We start from the raw sequence: 24,842 nt of genomic DNA on the forward strand, positions 1-24,842 counted from the left end.
ATTTCATGTTATTGGTAAGGGTTCTGTAACAAGACTATTGGTAGTTAAGTTTTTGGGAAGTCCAAAGTTACACAAGGATTTTTGATTGGGGGGGGGGGGGCAGGGGCTCCCGACCCTCTCCTCCTTCACAGGTTAATGGAACTGAAATTATGGTAAACAGCAGAGGAACATTTTCACCTTGAAATTGTTACTGTTGATGTTTTTCACCTAGTCTCTACAGATAATCCGTGTTTACTGAAAATAAATCGATAAATATTCACACCCTAGTTACACAGTGGTAATCTTTGTGTAGGATTTTATTTTTTTGATCAAATACACACTTTGTTTAAAAACAAGTTTTACATTACATTTTACCCAAGGTAAAATGCTTTGGACGTGTGAATATCTGATTTACTAAAAATGGAAGCCAGGGTTATTTTCAGACCATGCAAATTTCCTTTATTTCCTCTAGTTTACTTGGAGAGAGGATGTGGGAGCGAAGAGGTCACCATTTAAATTTCACAAAATAACTTTGCTAAATATGAAACGGATGGTACTGTTTCGGTTTTAGTTCTTTTAGAAAATCACTAGCTTTACATTAAATTTCAAACGAATTCCTTAAATGTTTTAGGACATTTGTTAAAACCACTCCTTTTTTAACCCTTGTGATAAAGTTATGAATAATACTATCTGCCCCTTCCTGGTTTTTTAGTCTTCAAGGGAATCAGTCCGTGACTTCAAATCGGTGTGCAGTATTTGAGCATTAAAAAAAAAAAAAAAAAAAATCCTCAAATTGGAGGCTTATTTTAAAACTTGCAATTAGAGAAAATAAAATAGTTTTCGTCTCAAAGATTTACCCGGAATAATATGAATGAATGTATTCGGTACCTCGCGTGCCATAGTGTTTTCGATCTTAACAAACTAGTCTTAACAAAACTTATACATTCCCAGTAGAAACATACATCAACTTTTGTTTAGTATTGCCAAAAAGGAATACTTACTAAAGCGTAAACATTCTCAAACGTGGTTATAAGGAAGAGTGAAGGAAATACTGGTAAATATCCAAACAAGATGTTTTATCATGTATATTTTTTAATGTAGTGTAGATAATTTAGCTAAAGAAACAGATCTTGCAGGAATACCGTCTGGTTCGTTGCGTCTGAAACATTAAAGAAATCCTGGAGTACACAGAAAAATTTTTAAAGCATGTTGGGGGCATACGGCGTATCTTCCTCTTATTCAAACTGAATTGTACGTGGGTACTATGCCTTCTTTCTGCCGAGTCCTCCCTGCTGTCCGTCATCTCAGGAGCTGTCGGCGCGGACTCGGTGCGCGGTTGGGTCCCGGCGGTCTGGTTCCGGGTGGGCGGGCCGTCGCGCTCTCGCCCGCAGGGAAGTCAGGCCGGTCGCTAGTGGGCGCTGTGGGTCCGTGGAAGCCGTCGGCGCGGTGGCGCGCATCCAAGGCGTTCTTTGGGAAAGCACTTGCCGAGAACCAAAGTGAAGAATTCCTGCCACCTCTCCATTTGGGCGTTATTTGTCACCGTCACCCTAAATTCTCGGTCACCTTGGGGAGGCGTGAGTGTGTCCCAGAGACTAGTTAAGGAGAAGGTCCCGCGGCCGGGCCAGCGACACTTGCAGGGAACGCCCGGAGCGAGGTGCGGAGGGTGCGGGGCCAGGACCCATTGTCGGCCGCCCCGCTGGCGCCACGTCCCCAGGAGTCGTTTGCATCCCTGGCCCCCGTTGACTTTGGTCGGGCCTGAGCTGACGTTAGGTACCGAAGTCAGGTGTGAAACACAACGCTCGGACGGCTGCTGGGGGCAGCGAAGGGATGCGCGTACAGGGTGTGAGCCGGTCCCGCAGAGGGCACACTCCGTGTAAAACACGGAGACCCGCGGGAAAAGCCTTCCATTCCGCAGGGAAAGTTTCGCCCTCGACGTTGTCTCTCTGTTGAAGTTAGAATGCTTGCCCGGCAAATGAAGGCGCGTGCTGGGCGCGGGGACAGGTGGCCCCGTGCTGTCCCCTCTCCCCTCTCTACCGTCCCGAACAGCGTCCCCACCCCGCCGCTTGAGGGGCGCCGGTGCAAGCGTCAGGGCCGGGTCTTTGGCGGGCCCGGCTGCGCTCCTCTTGCGCCACCGCCCGGAGCCGGAGGCGGGGCTCACCTGTCAGCCGGCGCCCCGCCTCGCGGCGCCCAATGTCGGGCGGGGGTGGATGACGGACGGGTCGGCCGCCCAACCGGCGCGCGGCTGCCGGGCCGCAGGCCAATGGGCTGCGCGGCGTGGGGCGGGGCCCCGCGTTTATAGTGCTCTGACAGCGCGCCGGCCGTGCTGACTCTCCTCGGCGGGGACGGCGGCGCCGGCGGGAGCTAGGAGCCGCGCGCACAGCGGTCCCGGCGCCCTCCCCGCACACAAAGGCCCGCGCGCGTCCGGCGCCCGCGGCGGGGACCGAGGCCCTCCTGCTTGCTCCGCGGGCCGGAGCCGCGAAGACCGAGGAGGCTCCCGCGCGCCCGCAGGCGCCTCTCGCCGCTCCGCGCTCCGGGACATGGAACCGCGCCGACGCGGCGCCCGCGCGCTCGGGCCGCTGCCCACCCCCCTGGATCTATAGTGCGAGGCGGCCCGCTCGGAGCGCAGCGTCCGCCGCCAGCGCGAGTCGTCTCTCCGCCTTTGTGTCCCGGCCGCGCGCCCTCCCTGCCGCCCCGCGCCCGGCACCCTGGAGCCACACGGGAGCCTGCCGTCCGAGCTGCGTCCGGCGCGGCGCCCCGGAGCCCCGAGCCCGCCGCGCCGCCGCGCCCCGCGCGTGCGCTCCCGCCCCGCGCCCTGAGGGCCCCGAGCGGAGCGCCCCCCGACCTCGGCGACGCCTGGAGCTGCTCGGCGCGCCCCGGAGCTGCCTGCCGTCTCCCCCTTGTGTGCCCCGAGGATTGGGGCTCCGGCCTGCGCCCATTCCCTCCGTCGTCCGGAGTGCGCGGAGCTGGGAGCGGCTTGGCCATGGCCGCGAGGAGGGACTCCGTGTGGAAGTACTGCTGGGGAGTTTTGATGGTTTTATGCAGAACTGCCATTTCCAGGTCGATAGTTTTAGAGCCCATCTATTGGAATTCCTCGAACTCCAAGTAAGTGGCGTCCGCGATTCCCCCCTCGGTCCCCGCCTGGGGGTTCGCCGCGTTGCGCCGTTCCGGGCGGGAGGAAGGGCTGAGCCGGGGAGCCTCGGAGCCTGTGTCTGGAACCCCGGTTCCCCGCACCCCAAGTTCCCTGGCCCCCACCCTCGCCACATTTTACTTGGTGGAACTCTTCATTCGGCTTTCCAGCCGGAGCTCTGGTTCTAAGGGGCGCCCTCCCCGCCTTCCTTCCCCCATGAGCTCCCGGGGTGGGGGGGTGCTAAAAAGCCCTCGGCGGCTAGGCTGTCACGTCCGGGAAAGTATCCGATGGCGGTACCTGACCCTCACTTCTTTTCGAGGACGGAGAACATGGCCACAAACCGGGCTGGCCGGCGCGCAGGCGCTGGCGGGCTGCGGGGAGAGGAGGGGATGCTGCGCTCTCCAGGAGCGCCGGAGCGCGGTCAGATCCCCGCAGGCGGGCGGCGGCGATGAGCCCAGGCCAGAGGAGCGCGCCCCCGGGGACGGAGCCTGCGGTCCCCCGCCGCCCTCTGCGCCCCGGAGCCCGCGCGCCTCGGCCCCCCGCCGCCTGCCCGAGGGTGCGCGGGGAGCTCGCCAGCTCTACCGGAGAAATCGGGCGGCAAGCCCTCTCCTCCCCGCCGGGGAGACGGGCCTTAGGCTTCTCCCGGAGAGCTCTCTGCACGTCGGCTTCTCCCTCCGTTGCTAAACCAGTGGCCCCGAACTCTGCGCGGTCCTGTTAGTTGACTTGATTTTAAGGGCGCTTTCTGCAAAAGCTTAAGGCCCTGCCCAGTCGACACGGCCCCTGAAGCCTTGGCGCTTGGGAAGCCTGTGTAGAAATGGGGTCCTTGGATCCGACTTGGTTTTATCAAGCAGTGTAGCTAGGAGAAAGCTAGGCCTCGTGAAGATTAACTTTCAGTGGGAGCTACCAGCATACGACACATTTAGAATTTAGAAAAGGCGATTCTTCCCTAAATATACCCGGCGGTGACTCCTAATTAGTTACCTGTACATTCAATTCTGCGTATTAACTCCTCCTTGGGATACATTTCGAATCAGATCCAGAAATGTCTTACAGAATCATGGGATTTTAGCCTTGGGAAATTTGGGGAAAGTGTGGAAACATTGGCCGGTTCCTGGAGTAAGCCTTTGAGATCAGAAGGAAAACCAATGGCCTAATTGAAGACAGGCAAGTTGGCCATGGGTTTAGGAGTAAAGAGAAGAGGGATTGATTTACAAACCACATTTTAATTAAAGAATTGCATCCACTCTTTTAAAAGTGATAAATTTCAAATCTGCCAACATGTTTACCAAGAGTTCCCCATTACAAAGGCAAGAAACGTCACAGCGATAAATCGGATTAAACACATTCTTGCATGATGCTAGATGGCACTTTGCAACACTGCTCCCCGTTAAAAGTTACTCCGTGCGGTCCCCTCCCATCCGCCTGGTCTTGTAGGGACTGCTGTTTTCCCTTAACATAAGATTTGTATTTGTTGAGAAAGTAGTCGCGGTGACATCTTAGCGCAGATCCGGAGTGGTGAGGCAGCGGGTGGTGCGGGGAGGCGCCGGGCTCAGCCCCGCGTGCAGCAGCCGGCGTCCGGGCCAGGCGGTCCGGGAGCCTGGGCTGGGCGAGCAGGGAAGAGGCCAGACAGTGTTCGCTTTGCGCCTACAGAGGTCACTCTTCCACGCGCAATGCTGCCGGCGCCAGCCCTCACCTCTTCCCCCGGGCTGTCTGCTCCCCTCCACTTTGCACTTTCACTGACGGATTGTTTGGGGAGGCTGCTTCCCCTCCCCCGCTCCCCTCCACCAGGATTTAATATTTACATTTAAATCTCGTCGGAAGAAACTCCCATTAAGCCGTCCATTGCTCAGCTCAGTATCTATGTGTCTCCGTGTTTACTCCTTGGTGTGTATCCCGGAGGAAGATTAGAAATAACCTTCTTGGAAAAAAATGTAGAACCATGATTATTCCCACCATGGACATCAATATCTTCTTTTCCTGCTGTATTTGGGGTGGGGGCAGGCGACTGGTATTTTACTCACCATCCGGATGATAAGGATTACTGTTTTTCTGTGCTTTGGCCGCAGATGTGGAGACCTGCTGGAGGCCTGCATTTTGGAGAAGCCTGCCTCCCTGCCCTGATGAGGTTTCTGTTGGCTATGACGGCTCCGGTCCTTAAGAGTAGAATTTCTTTTAAAATTGTCATGATAATGCCTTGCCTGGAGGACTGGATAATTTGTCCCTGGAAAAGGTCTACTTAAGAAAGTATGCAACTGTGAATGCTAGCTCGAGAGGTCAGAAAGATTTCTTCCTGGAGGAATGATATGAAAGAGCCTTTTCTCAGTTGGAGAATGAATAAAAACCCCTCGTGCCAAGGGGTTGCTTTATTTGGGGAAGTTGCGTATTTATTTCCAGGGAAAAGTTTCAGTCAGTAGATGCAATGTGGCAGGAAGGTAATCAAATGCATGGAAGTTTCACATCAGTTCGTATGAACTGTGGAACAATTCATTTGTAATGAAGCAGCCATCAGTAATTAGATTTGTTTCATTCGGAGGTCAGCTTTTTTAGCAGGTGGTCGACATAGGGAGCGTGAGCAGCTGTTTGGATGCAGGGTCCAGAAGATCCTTTGTAAGTTCACTCTCTCCATAACTCCTTGAATCACACTGTCTGCTGCTCCCATCCCCGAGAGTTTATACAGCAATCAAAAGAAGTTCTGTATGCTGAAACATTAGCGGCGGCCCTGCGAGGTGGGTCACCCACATCTCATGCACAGGCGCTGGTCGGCTTGCCTCAGTTTTTGCCCATCAGGTTGTTTCAGCCTCTCCGCCACCCCCACCCCCCACCCCAACTCGGCAGAGAATAGCAAAGCCTAGCTTTCATTCCCAATTAACATTTCAGCAGAACAGCTTTAAGGAGCGTGATGTTTTTGCCAGAATCAAATAGTTGCCTCTTCTAAAAGGATGCCCACGTCAGAGGCAAGGCTGTATTGGTGTGGTATTCTACAGTGAATTGCACTGACTTTGTTGAAGATTTCAGCCGAGCGTTAATTTCTTTTGGCTAGGGGGACTGTTCCCTGTGCACCATATACTGGTTAGTTAGCAAAGCATTTTTCTTTTCCCATGTCATTTTTCCCTGCAGAATGCTGAATTCCTGGTATTGATTGACTTGATACAAAAGAATGGCTGGATAATATCCAGATAACCTATGATACGTGGGCCCCACCACAGTCAGGCTCTGAATAAATACGGACCTGTCAGAGATTGATAAAATAAACTACAAAGGATAGTGCTGTTTAAACAGTCCATTCAATACCATATATAAGCCAGCCTGCCTTCCATTGTGTCTGAAATTCTTATTTTTGTAGATAAACAAATGCACATTCAACACGGATTGAATAGCCCCTTGAACTATGCTCCACAGTTTGCGTTTGGGTTAATCTTGTCGGTTTTAATATAGAGAGAGAAAAAAGCACAAAACACCAGGGGTGAAATTGTTAGTGCTTTACCATCCACATTCCTCACGTTTTGTCAGGATGATAAACTATAGGTAATGGACTGTCGTTGTTCCACAGGACAACTGAGCCAGGGTGAGCACAAAGACGGAGCTAAAGCGATATCTCACCACATGCCTGGTCGCCTCCTTTTCAGGCGAGAAGAGAATTTATTTGGGAATCGTGTGTCTAGGGACTGCACTTTTTAACCTCGCCAATTACAGCTTCAAGCCTCAGAAACGGGAGCTGGAGGTTAAGATGATTTGTTAAGCACTCGGTTCTAAATCTTTCACAAAGCGTAGCTGTTGACACTTGTCCTATGGATGTAAAGAAATGCAAATGACTGCAAATTTCCCGAACGTTTCTGAGTCCTGGGCAGAAGGAGGACAGGTGGATTAGCCACCATGCCCCGGACCAGCTGAAAACTATAGATGGGCATGGTTTCTCCATGTGGAGTTGGCTGAAGAGTCATCGGTGCATTTCGATTACTTATTGTAAAACCTCTTGTCTGTAAATTTCCTGAGAGAAATCCTTTGCTTGGTGGATCAGTACAGTAATTATCCTCAGAGGGACACTGCAGCAGCGGGTGCAAGTCAATCCCTGCCACCTTGCCTTCCCCTGAAACGCTTTGGGTGGCTCGCAGGAGGCTGAGGGTGACATCTACCTTAGTGTGATGTTTCCCAGAGCGTCTGCCTAATGGGGACGATCTGAGATCCCAGCGTGACTGCAGCCATGCGTCATAGGAATGGGAGTGGCAGGGAAAGGAAATACAGACTGTGGACCCTCGGCAAAAAAGGATATTTTTGTTGTTGTTGTTGTTGTTGTAGGAAGGATATTTCTTTACCGTCTTATGAGAACTTTATTCTTAAACCGTTCCTTCACAAAGTAGACAAAAAGCAGGGCTCTTGTAAGAAAAATAGTGATGAAAATGGCACTTCTGTCTGTCTAATCTCTGCTTTCGTTGGCTGCTGACATAAAGGGCCTGTTTTTCAGGTCACTTATCATACATCTACATAGATTTGCTTATGAGCTCAGCCTTTGTGCAGTGGAGGAGAGCCTTAAATAGGAGTGTTCAACTGTTTAAAATATTTTGATTAAAATATGCAGAACCCATAGAGCTATAAGCTTCTAGGCAGGAATTAGCTCTTTCAGGGAAGAGCTCCCCCCTCCCCAACCTTTTTTTTTTTTTTTTTTTTTTTTTTTTAGGGATGGGATTAGAATGGGGCTGGGAGAGGGATAGAAGAAAAGCGAAGAGAAGGATGGCGAAGGGGACAGTGTTCCGAACAGCTTGGGAAAACTCCTGTGGCTTCATTGTCTCTGTAAAGCCAGAGAATACAAAGACATAAGGAACTCAGTCCTTCTCCCATGATGGAAAATGTAAACCGTTGACACGGCCCCCTGTTTAACTTGTTTAATTCTTGTTTTAAATTCAGTGCTATGCTAGCCGTGTGAACTCTGAAGATTTCTTCAGTAATCCATTTTGTAGTTCCGAATCAAAAACAAAGTGAAAGGGTCTGACACAATTTGCTTTTATTTTTAGGCAAATCAACCCTGGTCATAGTTAATAAGGGGATTACAACCCAGACTAGGTCTTTACAGATGTAATGTAAATCAAGGGCAGAGTATAAAGAAACTGATCCCTTTTGATTGAAGTATGGTAAAAAGGCATAGAGAAACCAGCGGCAGTAATCTGATTGTATGGCAATAAAACCACCATTTTCTGTCTTTCAGATAAAAATAATGTGGTAAATCCATGCAGTTCATAAGATGTAAAGGCAGATAAAGGGTGAAGCCATGGCAACATATAGATTAGCTTGATGTTGGAAATGACACGTCCCTGAAAAGGGTGTCGAAGCGCAGGCCCTTGCTCCAGGCTGTTGGCTATTATGTGAGAACCACACAGACTTGGAAACTCGGATTAGAAAGTATGAAAGCCCTACTTGTGGCCCGGGATGGTTCAAGCAGCAAAGAAAAGCTGCTCAGTTCTTGCTCATTGATGGTGGATAATATGGCCAAGGTAGATTTCATTGGCCGCCCTTTTTCCTAGCGGTTGAGATATGGGGCTGATTAAAACTTCAGATCAGCGCCGCGGTGAAAGCCTGCAAGATTTTCCCTTTTAACTCCTGGCCTGACAGCGGCGGCCATTCTGTAGGATTAACTGCCCTTGGCGGTCCTTGCCTACATCTGTTTGGGCTTGAGGCAGGGCCATGCTGGGAAGGCTCAGAAACCAGAGGGGAAGGTAAGGCTGGCGCTACCCGCAAAGAAAGGGAGACCTTTGGATTGTAGCCATGTTTCAGACCCGGTGCCACATCCCCCTGCATGGGAGAAGCAAAGGTAAACTTTCCATATTGTCCCTCTCCCTCAGCCAGAGAGCTCTCCTCCAAGGTTGGTCCTTCCCACCCTGGAAAAGAATATGTAATACAATAAGTACCAGGGTGGGGGCCGTTTTCATTCAAATCAGCAGTAATCCAATAGGACCAAACCAATGGGCTCTATCTAGAGGATGTTTTACTCGTGGATGTGAGTTTTCACCTTAGAGTTGAATGGGATGGTTGCCCTTCACCTAAGGATAGGATTGTAAAGTGTTAGCGCTGCTCCGCTTGAAAGTTAAAAACAAATGCAAAAAGAACCGCTGTGCTGTAGGGTCTTACTGCCTTCTGTCTTGAACAATCTTGGGAGTAAACTGGACTTTTGTTTTTGCCTTCCACACTTTCCATTTTAGTCCTTAAACAAAACACAAAACCATGATTGGGTTACAAGCGGAGTGACATCTGCCAGTCGGGTCGGGCCAGAGAGGAAATATTTGCTTTATTGCCTCCTGTTTGGCGTTTTAGAAGAGTCTCAGCATTTCTTTAGGAGAGTCTGAACCCTTAAGACGTTGACAATCCCCAAAGCTACAAACACCCCCAGTGCCTTTCTTGATGGAGTGGATGAAGAGGGTTCCATGCTGTTCCCTTTAACAGCAACATGGGGTCCTTCTAGACTAACTCCTCCTGTGAGCGTCTGAGATCTGCATCAAATCTTAAATACTCTATTCCAGACCCATTGGGTTGATTTGGTTCCTAATGCTCAGCCGACGCGACCCTCTGCTTGGCGCTGGGATTTGTCGCCTGTTTGTTTTGGTCATTACTATGTAGCTTTCATAGGTCACAAACAATTTAAAAATTATTGCACCTGCACTCACCCAGGTCCAGTGCCTGCGGACTTTACCTTCCTTTCCAGTCTAATTCAGTAATCTATATCAAAAGATCCTTTGCACTTGTCTAGATTCACCAAAGAGAAGGGACACCCCCTAATTTACAAGCTGGTCACATCCAAGCACCTTGCATTCTACGTTTGACAATGATTGCTAATGGCCCATTCAGCTAAAGTATTTGCTTGTTAACAGGGAACAGAGCATGATAAATGTCCAGCAAGCTTGCGGCCTCCTTCAGCTTTTCATATGCAGACTGGTGCATATTTATGGCAGGCAAATGACAAAAGGAGAAGCTGAATTGCCCTGGCCTCGGGCTTTCTGCTAGGAAGGGGGTTAAAGTGATTACATGGAACCGGGGAGCCCTGCCTCTGTCCGCTGACCGACATGTGGTGCGTTCAGGCCGCTCCTTCTACCTGCATGAGCGTATTTCAGCAATCCTAGAGATAAGGATGGTTGGATCTGGTGTGCCGGTGAAAAAAAGGAGGTGATCAGTTATGACACGTTTTCCACGCACGCTGAGTGCCAGGTGAACCTCTTCCTGCTGCTCCTGCAGAGAATTGGCAGGGCCTCTTTATTTTCCTTTTTCCTGTATAAACTCAAACGTGTAATTCTAGTTCAAAGCATTTTGTGGCTGGTGAGTGCGTGCCTGCTGAATTAAAAAAGGAAAAAAAAAACTGGTAGGAGAACACTCCATTAAGGAAAAACAAGCCCTTAGTAATTCTCTACCCAGAATATGAAGGGGGAAATGGCTGCAGTGAAGTATTAATAGTTTACTATGTTCTTTCTCTAAAAGCACGGATAGGTAAAGGTTCCAAGAGCTCAGTGGCGGGCAGACATTCAGGACGCTCGGAATGAACCACGGGTGACGTGCTTTGCTTTGAAAGCTCTGGTTTCTCCAGTGCTATTGAGGCTTCGTGCTTTCTGTGTGAAACCATGCAATGGTCCAGTTTATTTTCCCAATGTAAGCTCATTTACGTCCAGTTTTAATTCCAGTCCTTGTAGAGGTCTTCCAGTACTTGCTGAGAGTGTACGGATTCCTCCCATGTCACCCCAGAATAATGAGTGCCACTCTTCATTGTTGACACCAGTAGAGGCAACGTGTTTGTATTGGAGGAAAGTGATGGCGGATGGGCCTTTGGCTTGGGTGGTACTTATGGGGTGTGTGCTTGTAATACAATGCCCGTGTGTGTGTGTGTGTGTGTGTGTCAGGTGCAACACCCTGCTGTCTGCCCACTCTATTACTCCCCAGCCACACTCCCTTCAGGACGCCTCACCTCTGGCGTATCAGAGTTTCCAGCTCCTCTGCAGTCTGTATGGTTCCACGGGTGACCTGAGGCACAGCGTGGTTCCACCACCTGATGAAATGCCTCTGAATCATGGTCCTTTGCTCTTTCCACTAGTTGAGCTGGCTCACAGTGGCCTGAAACATTTGCCTTGAGTCACAACTGTCTTACGAATGAGTGGGCCCAGGCCGGTCGTGTTCAGGGCCAGCTCAGAATGTAACTTCCCTGCCAAAGAAGTTAGAAAATGCCAGTTTTTATCTAACTACCAGAACTAAATTGGGGGTACATCTTAGATAAAAACAAGCTCTTGTTAGCCCTGAATTCCCCTTGTCTATAGGAAGGATCTTCCTTCCTATAGATGGATCTTTGTTATAATGGACTGTCTAATAGAGCTTACAGATTCCCCTAGATGAGTGCCCTCTTTATGACAGATCAGACATAATTTCTTTAAATCTTCTCTCCATAATCCCACAGCACTTTAGTTAAATAACTAGGGTATAGAAAACCTTATACACTGTGCTGTCATGATTCATACTGCAAGCCTTAATCCCCGTTTGGGCCCTCTCTATCCCTAAGAGGTGGGGACAAGAGCTGTTTCATTTTGGCAGTCCCCCCCCACCTACTACTAGCTAGCGGTGACATCCAATAAGAATTAGTCCGATGGCCAGACACAACCCAGATGTGTGTTTATGGCTGCTCGTGTTGTGTTGAAATGGCACCTATTACTAGAGATCTACCCTCCAGAGCAGCGGCCCTAGAACTTGAGGGCACACAGTCACCTGGAGGGCTTGTTAAAACAGGGTTTTGCTGGACCCCACCCCCGGGAGTTCTACCTTCCCAAGGTCTGGGCAGGGCTTGAAATTTACATTTCTTACCAGCTCTCAGCTGATGCTGATGCCACTGAGACCACACCTTGAGAACCACTGCCCTCAATCACCTTTTTTTTTTTTTTTTTTTTTTTTTTGGAAACAGCTCAACATTAGCTCATCATTTTCTAAGGTTGTTTTGGAATCTTCGAAGAAACCTGTGGTCCTTGCCTTGCTGGAGGCCATAGGGATCATCTTGGTCATCCCCAGTGGATAAAGCATTGATGTGGTCAACAGGCATTTGTTAACTCTGAGGCCCCGTTACTGATGAGAGAAAGGACTGTCTCTACCCTCAAGAGACTTAAATTCTGAGGCAAGGAGAGGGAAGCCGTGGTGGAGGTGTCATCCCAGGAGGTCTCTGAAATACGCAGGAAGCAAGTCAGAGCAGTAACACCACAGCTCAGAGTGTGTGTGTGTCTGTGAAGGGTACATCCATGAGCATCCACAGCACTTCATACATGTGAGCATAGCTCAAAGACAGACCCTACAAATGAGGCAAATGGGGGGATGCCAACAGTGATTTCAGCTACCTTTCCTAATAGGACAATTAGCAGTGCCTCTTGGTTCAAGACGCATGTGATGGTAACGGAAAGGTCGGGCGATTTGATTTAGCAAAGACAACCAGGCAAGTGCTGTTTTCACCGAGTTAAGAGCTAAGAGTACATGCTTCAGAATCTGGCTGTTTGGGGCCGGTCCCAGTGCAGCTGTTTTTTTACTGTGTAACTAGGGGAGTAACCTCCGTGTCCCGTCTCTAAAATGGAGGCGGTAATCTAATAGTGTGGAATAAAAAGAGTAATAAAATTGTGGTCAGGATTAAAAGAGCTTAGCTCTGTGCTTGGCACAATGAAGCCATAAATGTCAACTATTGTTAATAAAACTAATTGAATATCTGTGTGCCTGGCTATGGTTTACTTTGCCTACCATATACAAATGCAGAGTACGTAAAAATGACATGTGAATAAAGATTACAAAATGCCATGTTCACCTTTCAAGGTTTGTTGTGTTGTATTGGGTTCACCTGCCAGACTTCTACTCACTCTTTAAGACTTTTTTGTTACATGAAGCACGTTATTTCCTCTCTACCATAAAGTAGGCGCTCTCTCCTCTCTTCCCCGACCCGACCCCTGATGCTTTGTTGTAACATTTATAACACTGAAGAAATCAGTTTCTCCACCATGGACTGAGCAGAGCCTGGGCTGAATCCGCTTTGTGGATCCTAGTACAGGATGGAGTAAGAGATCGTGTTGTTGAACACATACGTGAATGCAACCTGTAGGGATGGGCAGAAGAGTAGCATTTTTTGCATTAATGTTACATGTTACTTCTTTAGAAACCTACTCACCTGGTGGACACAGTTGTTAACCACAGTGGTACAGAGCTCCTTCCATGTGCCAGATGCTACTCCAACAGCTGACAAATACTGACTCATTAAACCTTCACAGTAGCTGTCTGAGGGAGGTGCTTTGATGACTCCTGTGATATCGGTGGGGAAACCAAGGCACATTAATTAACTCACCCAAAGTCATATGGCTAATAAGTGGTACTGTCTGCGTTTGAACCTGATTCCTCTGGTTCCGGGACCCTTTCTCTTAATTCTCTGCCTCTCTCTCTCTCTCTCTCTCTCTCATGTGATGGCATGGAGTAATTAGAAATCGTGTAACTAAATTAAGCCTACGTTTACCAAAAACAGTGCATGCATGGTGGGTTTAAAAAAAAAAAAAAGTTTGAGGTATAATCCTTTCCATGTCGATCTTGATTTATAACCTTTCCCATGATGGCTATTACAATTCTAAATGGATCCTTTGAATCTTTGATAACAAAGTCCTACCCAATGGAAACTAGACCGTTATGAAAGTATGTAATATTAATGCATTTATCGAGTACTATTCCTTTGACTATTTAACATTTCCTTTTAAAAATTTTAAATATTTGATCATTTCTTTGCTGGGAGAAGAGGTCGGCTTCCCGAGGAGGGCTGCGTTTGGTAAGGTGCCGCGGGTGTGTGTCAGGCTAAGGAGATAGGATGACATCTTTTTTAGAGTCTAGTCACAATTAAATGCCATTTTATTTTGGATTTTGGGACCCGGGCCAGCTTCCAGCTTGTCAGAGCTGAGAAGACTCAAATCAAGTCCAGGCCTATTTCTACAGCAAACTGGGATTCTGGCTTCTTGCCTGTGGATCCATTCAGTATATCCCATCTGGCTTTTGATGTTCTGCAAGTTCGGAGCAGTTTGTTTTAGGAAGCCAGGCAGCCTGGGCCTCTCCTGCCTCCAGAAGGAGGCTCCTCAACTTCCCCAGGACCTGACCTCGGCGTCTGCTCACCTGCGGACCCCGCAGCCGGCTACAGGTCTCAGCCAGGCCAGAGTTCAGGGCCCAGGGCATCCTCCTCGTTTGTCCGTGTCCCGGGTCCTTCGGTTTAACTCCATCACGCAGCCTGCTTGAATAGCTTAAGAGTATTGAATTCCTGTGCACTTTTGTGTTTTGGTGAAGCCGCATCCGAGCTGCTTGTGGCGACAGAGCAGGAAATGTATTGCGCACAGTTAGAGCAGGGCGCCGTGGACATTTTCATAAAATACCGTTCGGGGGGATCTGCGTGCAAGTCTCCAGCCGGTCAGGTTTGACTCCTGTGTGATGTCAGCAGGACCCACCTGCCCGCCGTGGGACCTGCTTTCCTCCTTCCCTCCCCCCTTCCCCACTCTGGGCTGTGTCCGGCCCAGTGCCCCCAGCACACCTGTCCCTGACCCTCCTCCGGAGCCTGGGAAGAAGGAAGGGCACAGGAGGCAGGCGTTTAGGTGGTTGGTTGTAAAGCGATGGCACACAGCCTTGTAAACTGTGTTGGCAGGCTTCCATCAGGAGAGAAGTGAGTTTTGTCTCTTCTTAAACCTTACTTATCCAACTGTTCATTCTGAGCAGCCCACTCTGTGCAAGGCCGTGGGGTGGAGGGCCGGGCATTCCTCAGTAAACACAACAGGCTCACTCTCAGGGTCACACCCCAGCCTGAAGAGCAGGAATTGGACCCTCTTGGTGTGCCTCTTTCTTTTAGTGCCGTTTCCCCACCAAACGGGAGAGGTTTTTCATTCACCCTTGAAACATGGGTGAATTGCTTTTCTAAAAAGGCAAGATTCTTTGGGATTTAAAAAAAAAAAAAAAAAAAAAAACTGTGATGATGGGGAAGAAAGAGATGGAAGGAAGAGACGCCCACACTCTAGACTGTGATGTTGCTGTGCGTGGAGATCTTAATCCCATTCCTTCCAGTTTTTAAAATGCCAAACCACTCCCTTCTGTGATTTACATGTGCCTTTCATGTCTGTGATGTTCCCACTCAAGTAGATGAGCAAGGGGATGCACACACTTCTCTCTAAAACAACAGAGAACCATCTGGAAATGCCCCTTGAATTTCTTTCTGTATGGATGTGAAAGCCACTTTTCTTTCTGGTGCCTCACCTATAAATAGCAGGAGTCCCACCTTCCTTTATAGACTCTTGCTAATAGCACGTTTGGAACAAGACCTTACAGGTGCAAACAGATCCCAGTTGGGAAAGACGCTCGCAGCGTCTCTTGCCTCTGAGGGTTCTGAAATACCTGTTTCGCCAATGGGACCAGCGTGGATGAGCCAGCAGGACAGAGTTGGCCTGGCTGACTCACTTCCCTCTTGCTTTCCCACTGCGCCTCCCAGCCACCCCAGTTTTGCCTTCTCGAGCTACAGACTTCATGGGGTGGCTTTTCTGAAAGTTTTGAGAGAAGGGGGGAGCTTAGATCAGTTCCATAAATAAAAACCTCTATTGTTTTGTTGCTATTGTTGTAAGTGGCCAATCTTTGTTTTTGATTCCATTGCAGAGATCAGCTCCTCTCTGTGAACCTGGGAAAAGAAAACAGTGACACGCTCAGTGTCTGACTTACAGAGACAAAGCTATCTTTTTCTCTTTTTTTATAGAGTTTTTTATTTTAATTCCAGTATAGTTAACATGGTGTTACGTTAGTGTCAGGTGTATAACAGAGTGATTCAACAGTTGTCTGTAGTACTCGCTGCTCATCATAAGTGTGCGAAGATAACTTTTTCAACCCCAGCTTGCTGTAGACTGGCCTCTGACTTGGAAGTTTTTATTACAGTGGGACAGATAAAACTTAAATAAATAACTTGCGCTATTTTCCTGAATGGAAACCTAAACCATGAGAATATTTGAACATTCTAAAATAAAATTCATTTTAGCCACCAATGTCTGAGCATTATGTCACAAATAAAAAACAAGATTAACATCAAAAGGAGTCCGTTTTCATTCAATTGTGCAGCATTGCAGGCTGTGAAACTTAATATTATTTTGACTCGTACAGTAATTGTAGGACGACAGGAAAGTGGATTAAGTTGAAATAAAAGTACTCAGCAGCACCAGTTGAGGTCATTGGCCAGAGTGAGGCCTCTGGCTTTGCATATTAGGATTTTAGAAAGAAAACTTCTCCTTTAGACTCTAGTTGAATGCTTTTTCTCCAGCGTGTACAGAGACAAAGAGGCACACTCCTCACCTTGAAAAGTTGGTAAACTGGTTTGCTCATCCACCGGCTCACAGCGCATTGCGATTTCTCTGCTTCTCATCTTTCTTTTTCTGGAAAAGATTGTGCTTGTCATTGGTGTGAAGCTTGAAAGGCACCCCTCCCCTCACCCCTCCCCCAACTCAGCTCTTAGATTTATAACACTTTAATGGTCCCAGATTGTACAGCCTGCTTTTATTCCCCTTTTCTTTTCCTTGAATAAATCAGGTTCATGTTGCAGATGATATTTGTGTGAGAAAAGTGTGAAAGAAGGGGCACCTGTGAAAACAAGCCATTGTCCCAGCACCCATACACTTTCGAATTAAAGCAGAAAATGTCAATTAAGACCTCCAATGACTGCCTTATTTCTTGGAGGTTTAGAGCCACTGACACGATCGTGGTGCACTCGCCCTTTAACCTGCTACTCCAAGCCGTGGTATCTGGTGACCTAATTCTGGATAAAGCTGACACCCCACAGCTACACCCCACTCTCTCTGGTTTCGGAGAAAGTTTGTGCAGAATCTTGTTCTGATGTGAAAGTGCTAAAGGGGGCAGTAAAGGGCTATCCACAAAAAGGAAACTTTTTCCAAGTATCTCTCCGGGTCCATGTTGCCTCTGTCTGCCATGGGCCCTGCTTTTATCTATTCCCTTTGTAAGAAACACTTGTGTGCGGGGCACTCAGAGAGCTGGTCTTATTAAACCGTGGCAGCAATCTAGCGTTAAACAAAGTGATACAACAGGAGTATATTCTGCTCGCTGATGAAATCCACATACGAACTGAAGTCCTGCTTCTGCAGGATTTCTATTTTCTGGTGCAGAGTGTTTCTGAACGGGATCTTCTCGGGCTGCTGTGTCCATGCTCTAATAGCCCATGTGGACGTGGGAGGCCCCCAGGGCACAGTGACGTTCCAGGTCACGCGTGGGCCTGGGCTAACCCAGAGCCGTTTGTCAGGGGTGACCAGAAAGCCCCACCAGGGGCCAGCCAAGCTACAGAGGGCTCCTTCTCATTCAGATTTCAAAAGGGACTAATTTACAAACAGACCCGCTCCTTTTCTCTGCAGCCTTTGACGTTTAATTAAAAATAGGAGCATCTTCTGGGAAAAGGGCACGTTTTCCAAAATGTAGTAAATGCAAAGCGTACTTAATCAAGAACTCCGGCGTGCAAATAAACCCATTCTGCGATCGGATGTGATTTTTGGTGCCAGCTCCTGGGCTAAACCTGCTTCTGAAGCTGGAACTCAGATTCCCTCAAATGTTAGCCAACTGACAGAGTTCTGCAGTGCAATGATTCAGCATAAACCATACCCATCCCGTATTTTTCATTCATGTGAATACACTGGTTGTGCACTAATTACTAAGCTTTTGTGGACTCAGGAACTGACTTCTTAAATAGACACTTCCCCCCATAATAACTTTATTTAGTTACTTTCTAAGGAAGTGCACCAAAAAGGTTAAAACGTCTGCAGGCTTTAAATATTTTAAGTGCTTATTTTTAAAACCAGCATTTGGAAAGACTGATCGGGAACAGGCTACAGTTTGTTCTCTGTACACTGAATGTGATGTCCCAGGTCTGATCACAAAAGCACTTAATGTTTACTGCAGAAAATTGTGAAAACTGCAGAAAGCTGAAAGTCACCCTAAATCTACCACCCGGTAGCTCAAAGCAGTCTCAGGTAAAGGCCCTCAGTTGGATCATCGGTGTATGTTTTCTGTGTCGTCAGCAGAGTAAGCAGAATGGCGTAAGGCACGTTGTGTAAGCGTGCATGTTTGCAGCTGAAATTGGCCGCGACCATATACTCTGATGTAACTTTGAAACGAAAGGAAAGATCAGTCCTCCGTGAAAAAAAGTAACCTCTGTTCATTTATGAATCTTATTTCGCTCAGTCGCGTGCTCCTTAGGTAGCAAGCACATCATGGGTGGGTCCCCAGTCTCCCCAGTTTGCCCATTGGCAGGATTTGACAGGGTTCCTGTTCTCAGGTGGATGATACCTGCCCTACTTATGCACAAAGATCAGATGTTTAAATAGATTCTTAGGTACATAGTAGCAAATACAAATGGCTCTGGACCCGGACTGAGACTTTTTTACATTAGAAGCGCTGTCATCGTGTCTGGCTGGAGGGGGTTTGCCCGACCCAGTTATTTGGACACAGAAACTGGTCAGTCCTGTCTACATCTTATTCTGATCTCTGTTATTCAGTGTCAGCGTGATACTTTTGCATTCGGCTCCCATGTACTGAGTAGCCCTTGTTTATACGGCAGTTTGGCATAGTCTTCAGTCGACCTTCCCAGGATTGCTTCCCCCAGGAGAACCAGGCCTTCTGATTTTCATGTAGATTCTCACAGACTTGTAGCAGCATCAAGGGGCCATCCCACAATTTGGCCGTTCTTCTAGGTTCATTTTGGGTGAGCAACTCCAAAGAAAAGTGTAGGAAGTCATTGAATGTTTGTCCTGAGGTGTGGGTGTCATGGTCAGGGACAAATACGGGACCAGATAGGGGAGGAAATGGGGCATTTGTCGTGGGGTTAGGGGTGCAGTTGTGGTTCCCCGACACAGCTATCCCTAAGGATCTCCGCTCCTGGCTTCCCATGGATCCTTGCATTCCATCTGGCCAGGGTTTGAAGTTGATGGGGCGCCCCCTGCCTCCATCCGATTATTTCCCAGGCACCTCTGAGTCCTGGTAACATAACAGGAGTCAACAGAAGAATCCAGACTTGAGGTCACACGTGTGATGTTCTGGTCTGTCAGAGAAAATTGCATGTTGTGACCCTTGAACTCTGAAATAGCTGGTTTATACTTCAAATGTATTATGCTTGGGGTTTTTGTTTGTTGTTTTGTTTGTTGTTCTGGTTTTTTAAGCATGGATACCTAGTGTGGGATTAATACATTTTTTTTCTTGCATTTTATTTATTTTTGAGAGAGAGAGAGGGAGGCACAGAATTTGAAGCAGGCTTCAGGCTCTGAGCTGTTAGCACAGAGCCTGACATGGGGCTTGAACTCACAAACCGTGAGATCATGACCTGAACTGAAGTCAGACGCTCAACTGACTGAGCCACCCAGGTGCCCCCAGTGTGGATTATTAATACATTAAGGAATATCATGTCACATGAGAGCTGTATTATAAATAGTTTCTACAATAATGAATATGAACTTGAAATGTCTAATTTAGATTATTAGAGATCTAATTTAGATTACTAAATATTAATGTCTAATTTCAGTTATTAGATTGATTCAAAGTATTCCCTATGGGAAATACTAGAGTCTGGTTTGCTGAATAACTTTAAAAAAAAAACAAAAAAAAAACTTGGATTACATTTGATAGGTAATCAGAAGATAAAAAACATTCTGCTATCAGACCTTTTCATTTCATGCAGCTTAACTTTGGAAACCCTATGTAGGGTTTCTGTTTTATTCCGTTATTGTCTCTATATTTGATTCAAAGCCATCACGTCTATTGTCTTGCTTGGAAATGACTCACTGGGGAAAACCATGGAAGCTGCCTGTTTATGCCCAGCCTTCCCCTCTTAGAGCCTTCTGGGGAACCCTCCACTGACACGCCCAGCCTGCGCCACTCCAGGAAGCAGCCCTGAGCCCCAGGTCTCTTGATGGACAGGAGATGTGACTTCTCCTTCCCAACAAGAAGAGTAGCCTGGCTCAGAGAGAGAGCCGTCTCTGTCCTATCTAGGACACGAAGCCCTGTAGGTCTTTGTTTTCTGTTTGGGATTAGAAATCGGCAGACTTTATTAAGTGACACCTATACCTACTTTTGTTTGCATATAGTTTAATAAAAACCGCCTCCCCTGCGTGGTATGGCTTGTACCTCTGGGGCTTTTCCTCTGTGCTCCTTTTGGTTAGAAGGTAAAGGTTATTTCATCACACAAAAAGAAATCTGTATCTGATCCCCACTGTGGAGAGCCAGGTTAGTGATTTGAAATTAGCCCATTGCCACCCCATCATTCTGTGGGTTTTTTTGAACACTTCCTAAGTCAAAATAGGAGAAATGTATTACTAAATATTATGAAATATTCAGGGCATTGTTTATGCTGTGTAGTCTGACTTATTATTAAGGTCTCTCAGCAATCTTGAGGTAGTAAAATCCAAATATAAATGACCCAGCTTCAAAAGCAGAACTCTACGGTTACCGACTTGATGTTAACACATGGGACGCATTGTTTTCCACTCAAAAGTGGTATTAAGAAATTCACCCCATTTTGTTTTCATTTACATTTTGGATTCTCATGAATTGTCAGGAGACCGTCCGTGGCATTCTAATCAAAACACAAATTTCATAGAGTTGGTCGGTTTCTTCCCCACCTGTTTGCTCACAGCCTCCTGGGCCAGGTAGGGTTACCAGATGGCCGCCTTTGTGAGCCGTGGTCTCAGCTGACCACATCTGGAACAGGCTTCAGGCACATGCCTGGCATGGAGTTAGGCCCCACGTGGCACTTGCAAGCCTGTGTGTCCCGTTGACTCTCTCTTCATTTTGCTTAGCCTCGTGGCTTATCTATGCAAACCTCAATTTAGAAAAACTTGCGGCTCGCAAAACCAGATTTATGCTGTAATGTGATGCAGCGAGAACTGAAAAGTGTGCAAAGGAAGGGGGCTTTTCCTGTCGTGTCGCGTGTTTGGCACAGCAAGTCTTCATCTGTTTGGCATGTCATGTACGTGTGCAGTGACTAAATGAAGATAATGTGATGTAAAGGGCTTTGATCGGTGCGTAGCCGAGAATAAGTTCTCCAAAGCAGCGGTGTTTTTGTTGTTAGTGACTCTGGAGGGGCTAAGTGCCCTGCATTTTAGATGGGAAGGGATTGTACAAGACTGCCATGCTGACAGATCCTCCCAGAAAGAATGGATCACAAGCTCAGTCTGCACTGTTCCGTGCTCTCCAGAAAGACTGCCAGGCCTGGAATGAGGTCTTGGAAATCCCATCCCTGCTCTCATATCAGTCCATCCCTGTCCCAACACCCGGGGGTCCTGTCTACAGAATTCTTCCATGCCTGTGATCCACAAATAGACAATGGCACGTAATTGGACTTGAACTTCTTTGTGCATTTTCTTAGCTTCCACTAGTTCTTACGTATTTTGTCAATGAATACATAATTTATTGAGCATTTACCATATGTGGCCCTCGGGCATTCAGTATTCAGACACACGGGACCTGCCTGCCCTCAGGGAGCTAGACTGTGCCCTGCTGGTGAGGAGAGCCTTACACTTTTGTCGCTCGGCGCATCTGGCACAAAATAGGTTGCTTTAGTTGTTACACTCACTTGACTCTCTTTTTGCTCTCGTGTTGCCTTAGAAACTGAGGGTTCCTGGGAAGCAAAGGAGCTTCTGAGGTTTGACGGTGCGCAGTGGGTAATGTAGGCAAGAAATGTATGATTCAGGCTCTCAGTTTCCGCTGAGAAACCATAGTCTCATCAGTTGGATGACTGGTGTGCTAACCAGTTTATATGTATGCGTGTATTTATATACATTATATATTTTTATGTTACATACACTATATTATATATAAATCATGTTATATAAACCAGTTTACGTGCAAATATATATTATGTGTGTGTGTGTGTGTGTGTGTGTGTATAATAAGTATACCTTTAAAACACTGAAGTGCTGGGCCTTTAAAGGATTCTTTTTTTTTTTTTTTCTTTAAGGGATTCTTTTTTTTTTTTTTTTTCGTTTAAGGGATTCTTGAAAGGGAAAAGGATCAAATCGTCGCCTTACTTTTTGCCACAGTGTGTTCTGAAAAGCAAACAGACACTTTGCAAAGTGTTTGCAATAGGGTGCTTCATCGGGATTTAGTTTTTATGAGCATATCAGATAGGCTTATTGAAATTCGAGATTTCTGCCCTTCTCTTTCATTTTGCCAGGCCATCCCATGGCTTAACCCTCCCCGTACGTCACTCCCTCATCACTGACAGTTTCCAGTTTCTAGGTGATTTGTGCCTTCTGAGAATACAGTCTAAAACATGCTGGTCCTCACAGCCAGACGGGCCTGTGTGTCGTAGGTTCGTGGCCTCGGCCCGTCAGCCACAGCCCAAGCTGGAACTCGCGTTTGGGGAGTGTGAAGAGACCATCATAAGCAGTTACTTACATGGTGGGGAGGAAATCTGCAGTGATTCTTTAGTGAAGCCAGGAAAAAAAAAAAAAAAAAAAAAAAAAAAGCCCTCTCATGAAGGATACACAATCTAGGGAGCATTTTGAATGAAGAGAGAGCTTAGTGACATACGGGGTGTGATGCGGGCAAGTTCTGATAAGTGGCCGTGATCCGAGGCTGGGGGGGAGGGGGCAGAGCCAACACATTTCCTTGAGGTAATTGACTGGATGCACAAGAAGGTGGGTCCATCTGGCCGAGAAGGATCCTGGTCTCTAAAGCCCGGGTGAGTCCCTGGGGAGATGGTCCCAGGTCACAGCTGATGGTGAAGACCAGTGCTTTGAGAGGAGGCAGACCCAGGCCTGCAGGCTGCAGGCCTTAGCTGTGGTTTAGGAATACTTCTAACACAGCTAACATGTGCTGCTCTCTCTCTCTGCCAGCTCCCCGAGGAGCAGACCTAGGACAGAAAAAGTTTGGAGTGTGGTGGGCACCCCCAGGCAGGAATTGGCCCCTGGTTCTTGGACGCAGAGAATATTTCCTAAGAAGGTCAAGGAATAAAAGAGGAGGAAAAGGATGTGTCAGGAAGGCGAGCACATTTCGTTCATACCGACTGCCAGGCATCCTGCCCCCACTGCGTGACCACAAGAACACATGAGAATCGCTGTGAGGGGCAGGAGTAAATTCTGGTTCAGCCCTTCAGTCCGCCCCCCAGAACCCAGAGTTGTGTTTTACCCACAAGAAAGACAGAATTGCCGAGAAGAGAGCACACTGGCACTTAGGAGGCGGGGGCAATAGCCTGGGACTTGAATTTTCAAAGCATCTTCCCAGAAAACCGTACAAATGGCCAAAAAAAAGTCACAGAGAGGCTCTTGACTAGTGGTGACCCTCATTTGTCAGAAGTTGTAGAAATTCTTCAATGTGCACACATGGTTGTTTGAAGTTTGTCATTGTTCTAAAAAATACTCATTTTGAGAAAGATTTTGTTAGATTCTCTTTCTTTCTCTCTTTCTATGAATGCCATGTCCTTGCTAAAGGAGTCTGGGGGAAAGAAAGGGAGGAGGAACCACACACACTCTCTTCGGGATTGTAAATACCACATTCCCGAGGAAGGTGATAAACTGTGTGCAGCGTGCGTTTTTCCTGCCATAAAGAGTATTGGTTTTTAATATAAATCTGTACCACAATTTCTTTATGTTCTTTGATGCTTCATAACAACCTCATGTGCTTTTCAGAAAAATTAATACCATTCATTAGCATAAATCCTAACCTGTATCCTCACTGTGTATTTGAAATTGGGGTGCCTCATCATCCAGGTATGCATGCGCTCGCTCGCTCTCTCTTTCTGTGAATTATGACCCACTCATTGTCATGGCTGGTGGGCTTCCCTGGTTAAATAAAGGGTTGGATTGGAAGGATTCAGACGTGATGCTTTGTTCTTGGGCTTGAGTATTTTAATGAGCCTACAGGCTTGGCTGCTTGGAGGGAGGAACGAGATGGGGTTTCTAAGTGTGTTGTTAGTGTTAGCACTTGTAGGTGGATGTTCGTTAGAAAGCTCTTGTGTCCGCTTCTCAGAGAAACTCCCCATTAAGAAAGATCTTTCAGCAGCATGGCAAGCAAGAGGGAGAAAAGAGGAGAGAAGCTGCAAGCTTTCAGCTGTAAGCACCAGGGGGATATTGTCTCAGTCATCTTAGTTCTGAAGATTTGCTTCTAAGAATTAATTGGAGCAAATACATCTCAAGGCAGAAAAAAAGGTCTGTGAAGCAGGGACCGTAGTGGCTGTCCTTGTAATTTGGGGACTCTTCATCTTGCAGCTGAATCAATACTCGAGGGAATTACTTCTGGTTATCTTTTATGGGTTTGTAAGACAGTTCTTTTGTTCGGTGTAATAAAAACCCCATTGTTTGATCAGTGGCTCACTAATTACGATAAGTAATTTGAAACATTCTTGATGAAACTTGTCTGTTAATTAACATCAACAGCAAATGGAAACTAACAGGACAACAGAGTGTGAGTGCACCCACTGTTCCCTGGAATCCCTGCCATCTTTCTGTGGCATGCCCAATAAACTAAAGCTGCCGATGGTTTAAAAAATAACAAACAGGTGTGAAGGTGTGACTCACCACCGAGGAAAAGTTATTGTGAAGTTATACAAAGGAGTCCTGAAATATTACAAGTGAGGAGGTGGTAAAAAGAAGTGTCAGGAGGTTGACTGATCCTACTCGGGAGTAAGGAGAGTGGTTTCTTTTTGACTGTTTTTCTTTAAAGCTTGGTTCCTAAATACATTCATCCCGTGATGATCTGCACT

General features: G+C 47.3%; 1 protein-coding gene across 2 annotated transcripts in view; it reads left to right on the forward strand.

Annotated features, from left to right (window-relative positions):
- The first annotated feature begins 2,349 nt into the window (after positions 1 to 2,349).
- EFNB2 (ephrin B2) overlaps positions 2,350 to 24,842 on the forward strand; it is a 45,629-nt gene continuing 23,136 nt past the window's right edge. Inside the window, exon 1 of one of the 2 annotated variants that reach the window (XM_019443924.2) lies at positions 2,350 to 3,081. In XM_019443924.2, the coding sequence (XP_019299469.1) occupies positions 2,960 to 3,081 (122 nt within the window). In that variant the 5' untranslated portion in view covers positions 2,350 to 2,959. The remainder of the gene's footprint in view (positions 3,082 to 24,842) is intronic. The other variant, XM_019443923.2, reaches the window with a different exon arrangement.

Source organism: Panthera pardus, unplaced genomic scaffold (genome assembly GCF_024362965.1).
Source record: "Panthera pardus isolate Hobbes unplaced genomic scaffold, ASM2436296v1 HiC_scaffold_1, whole genome shotgun sequence".
Taxonomy (NCBI): Eukaryota; Metazoa; Chordata; class Mammalia; order Carnivora; family Felidae; genus Panthera; species Panthera pardus.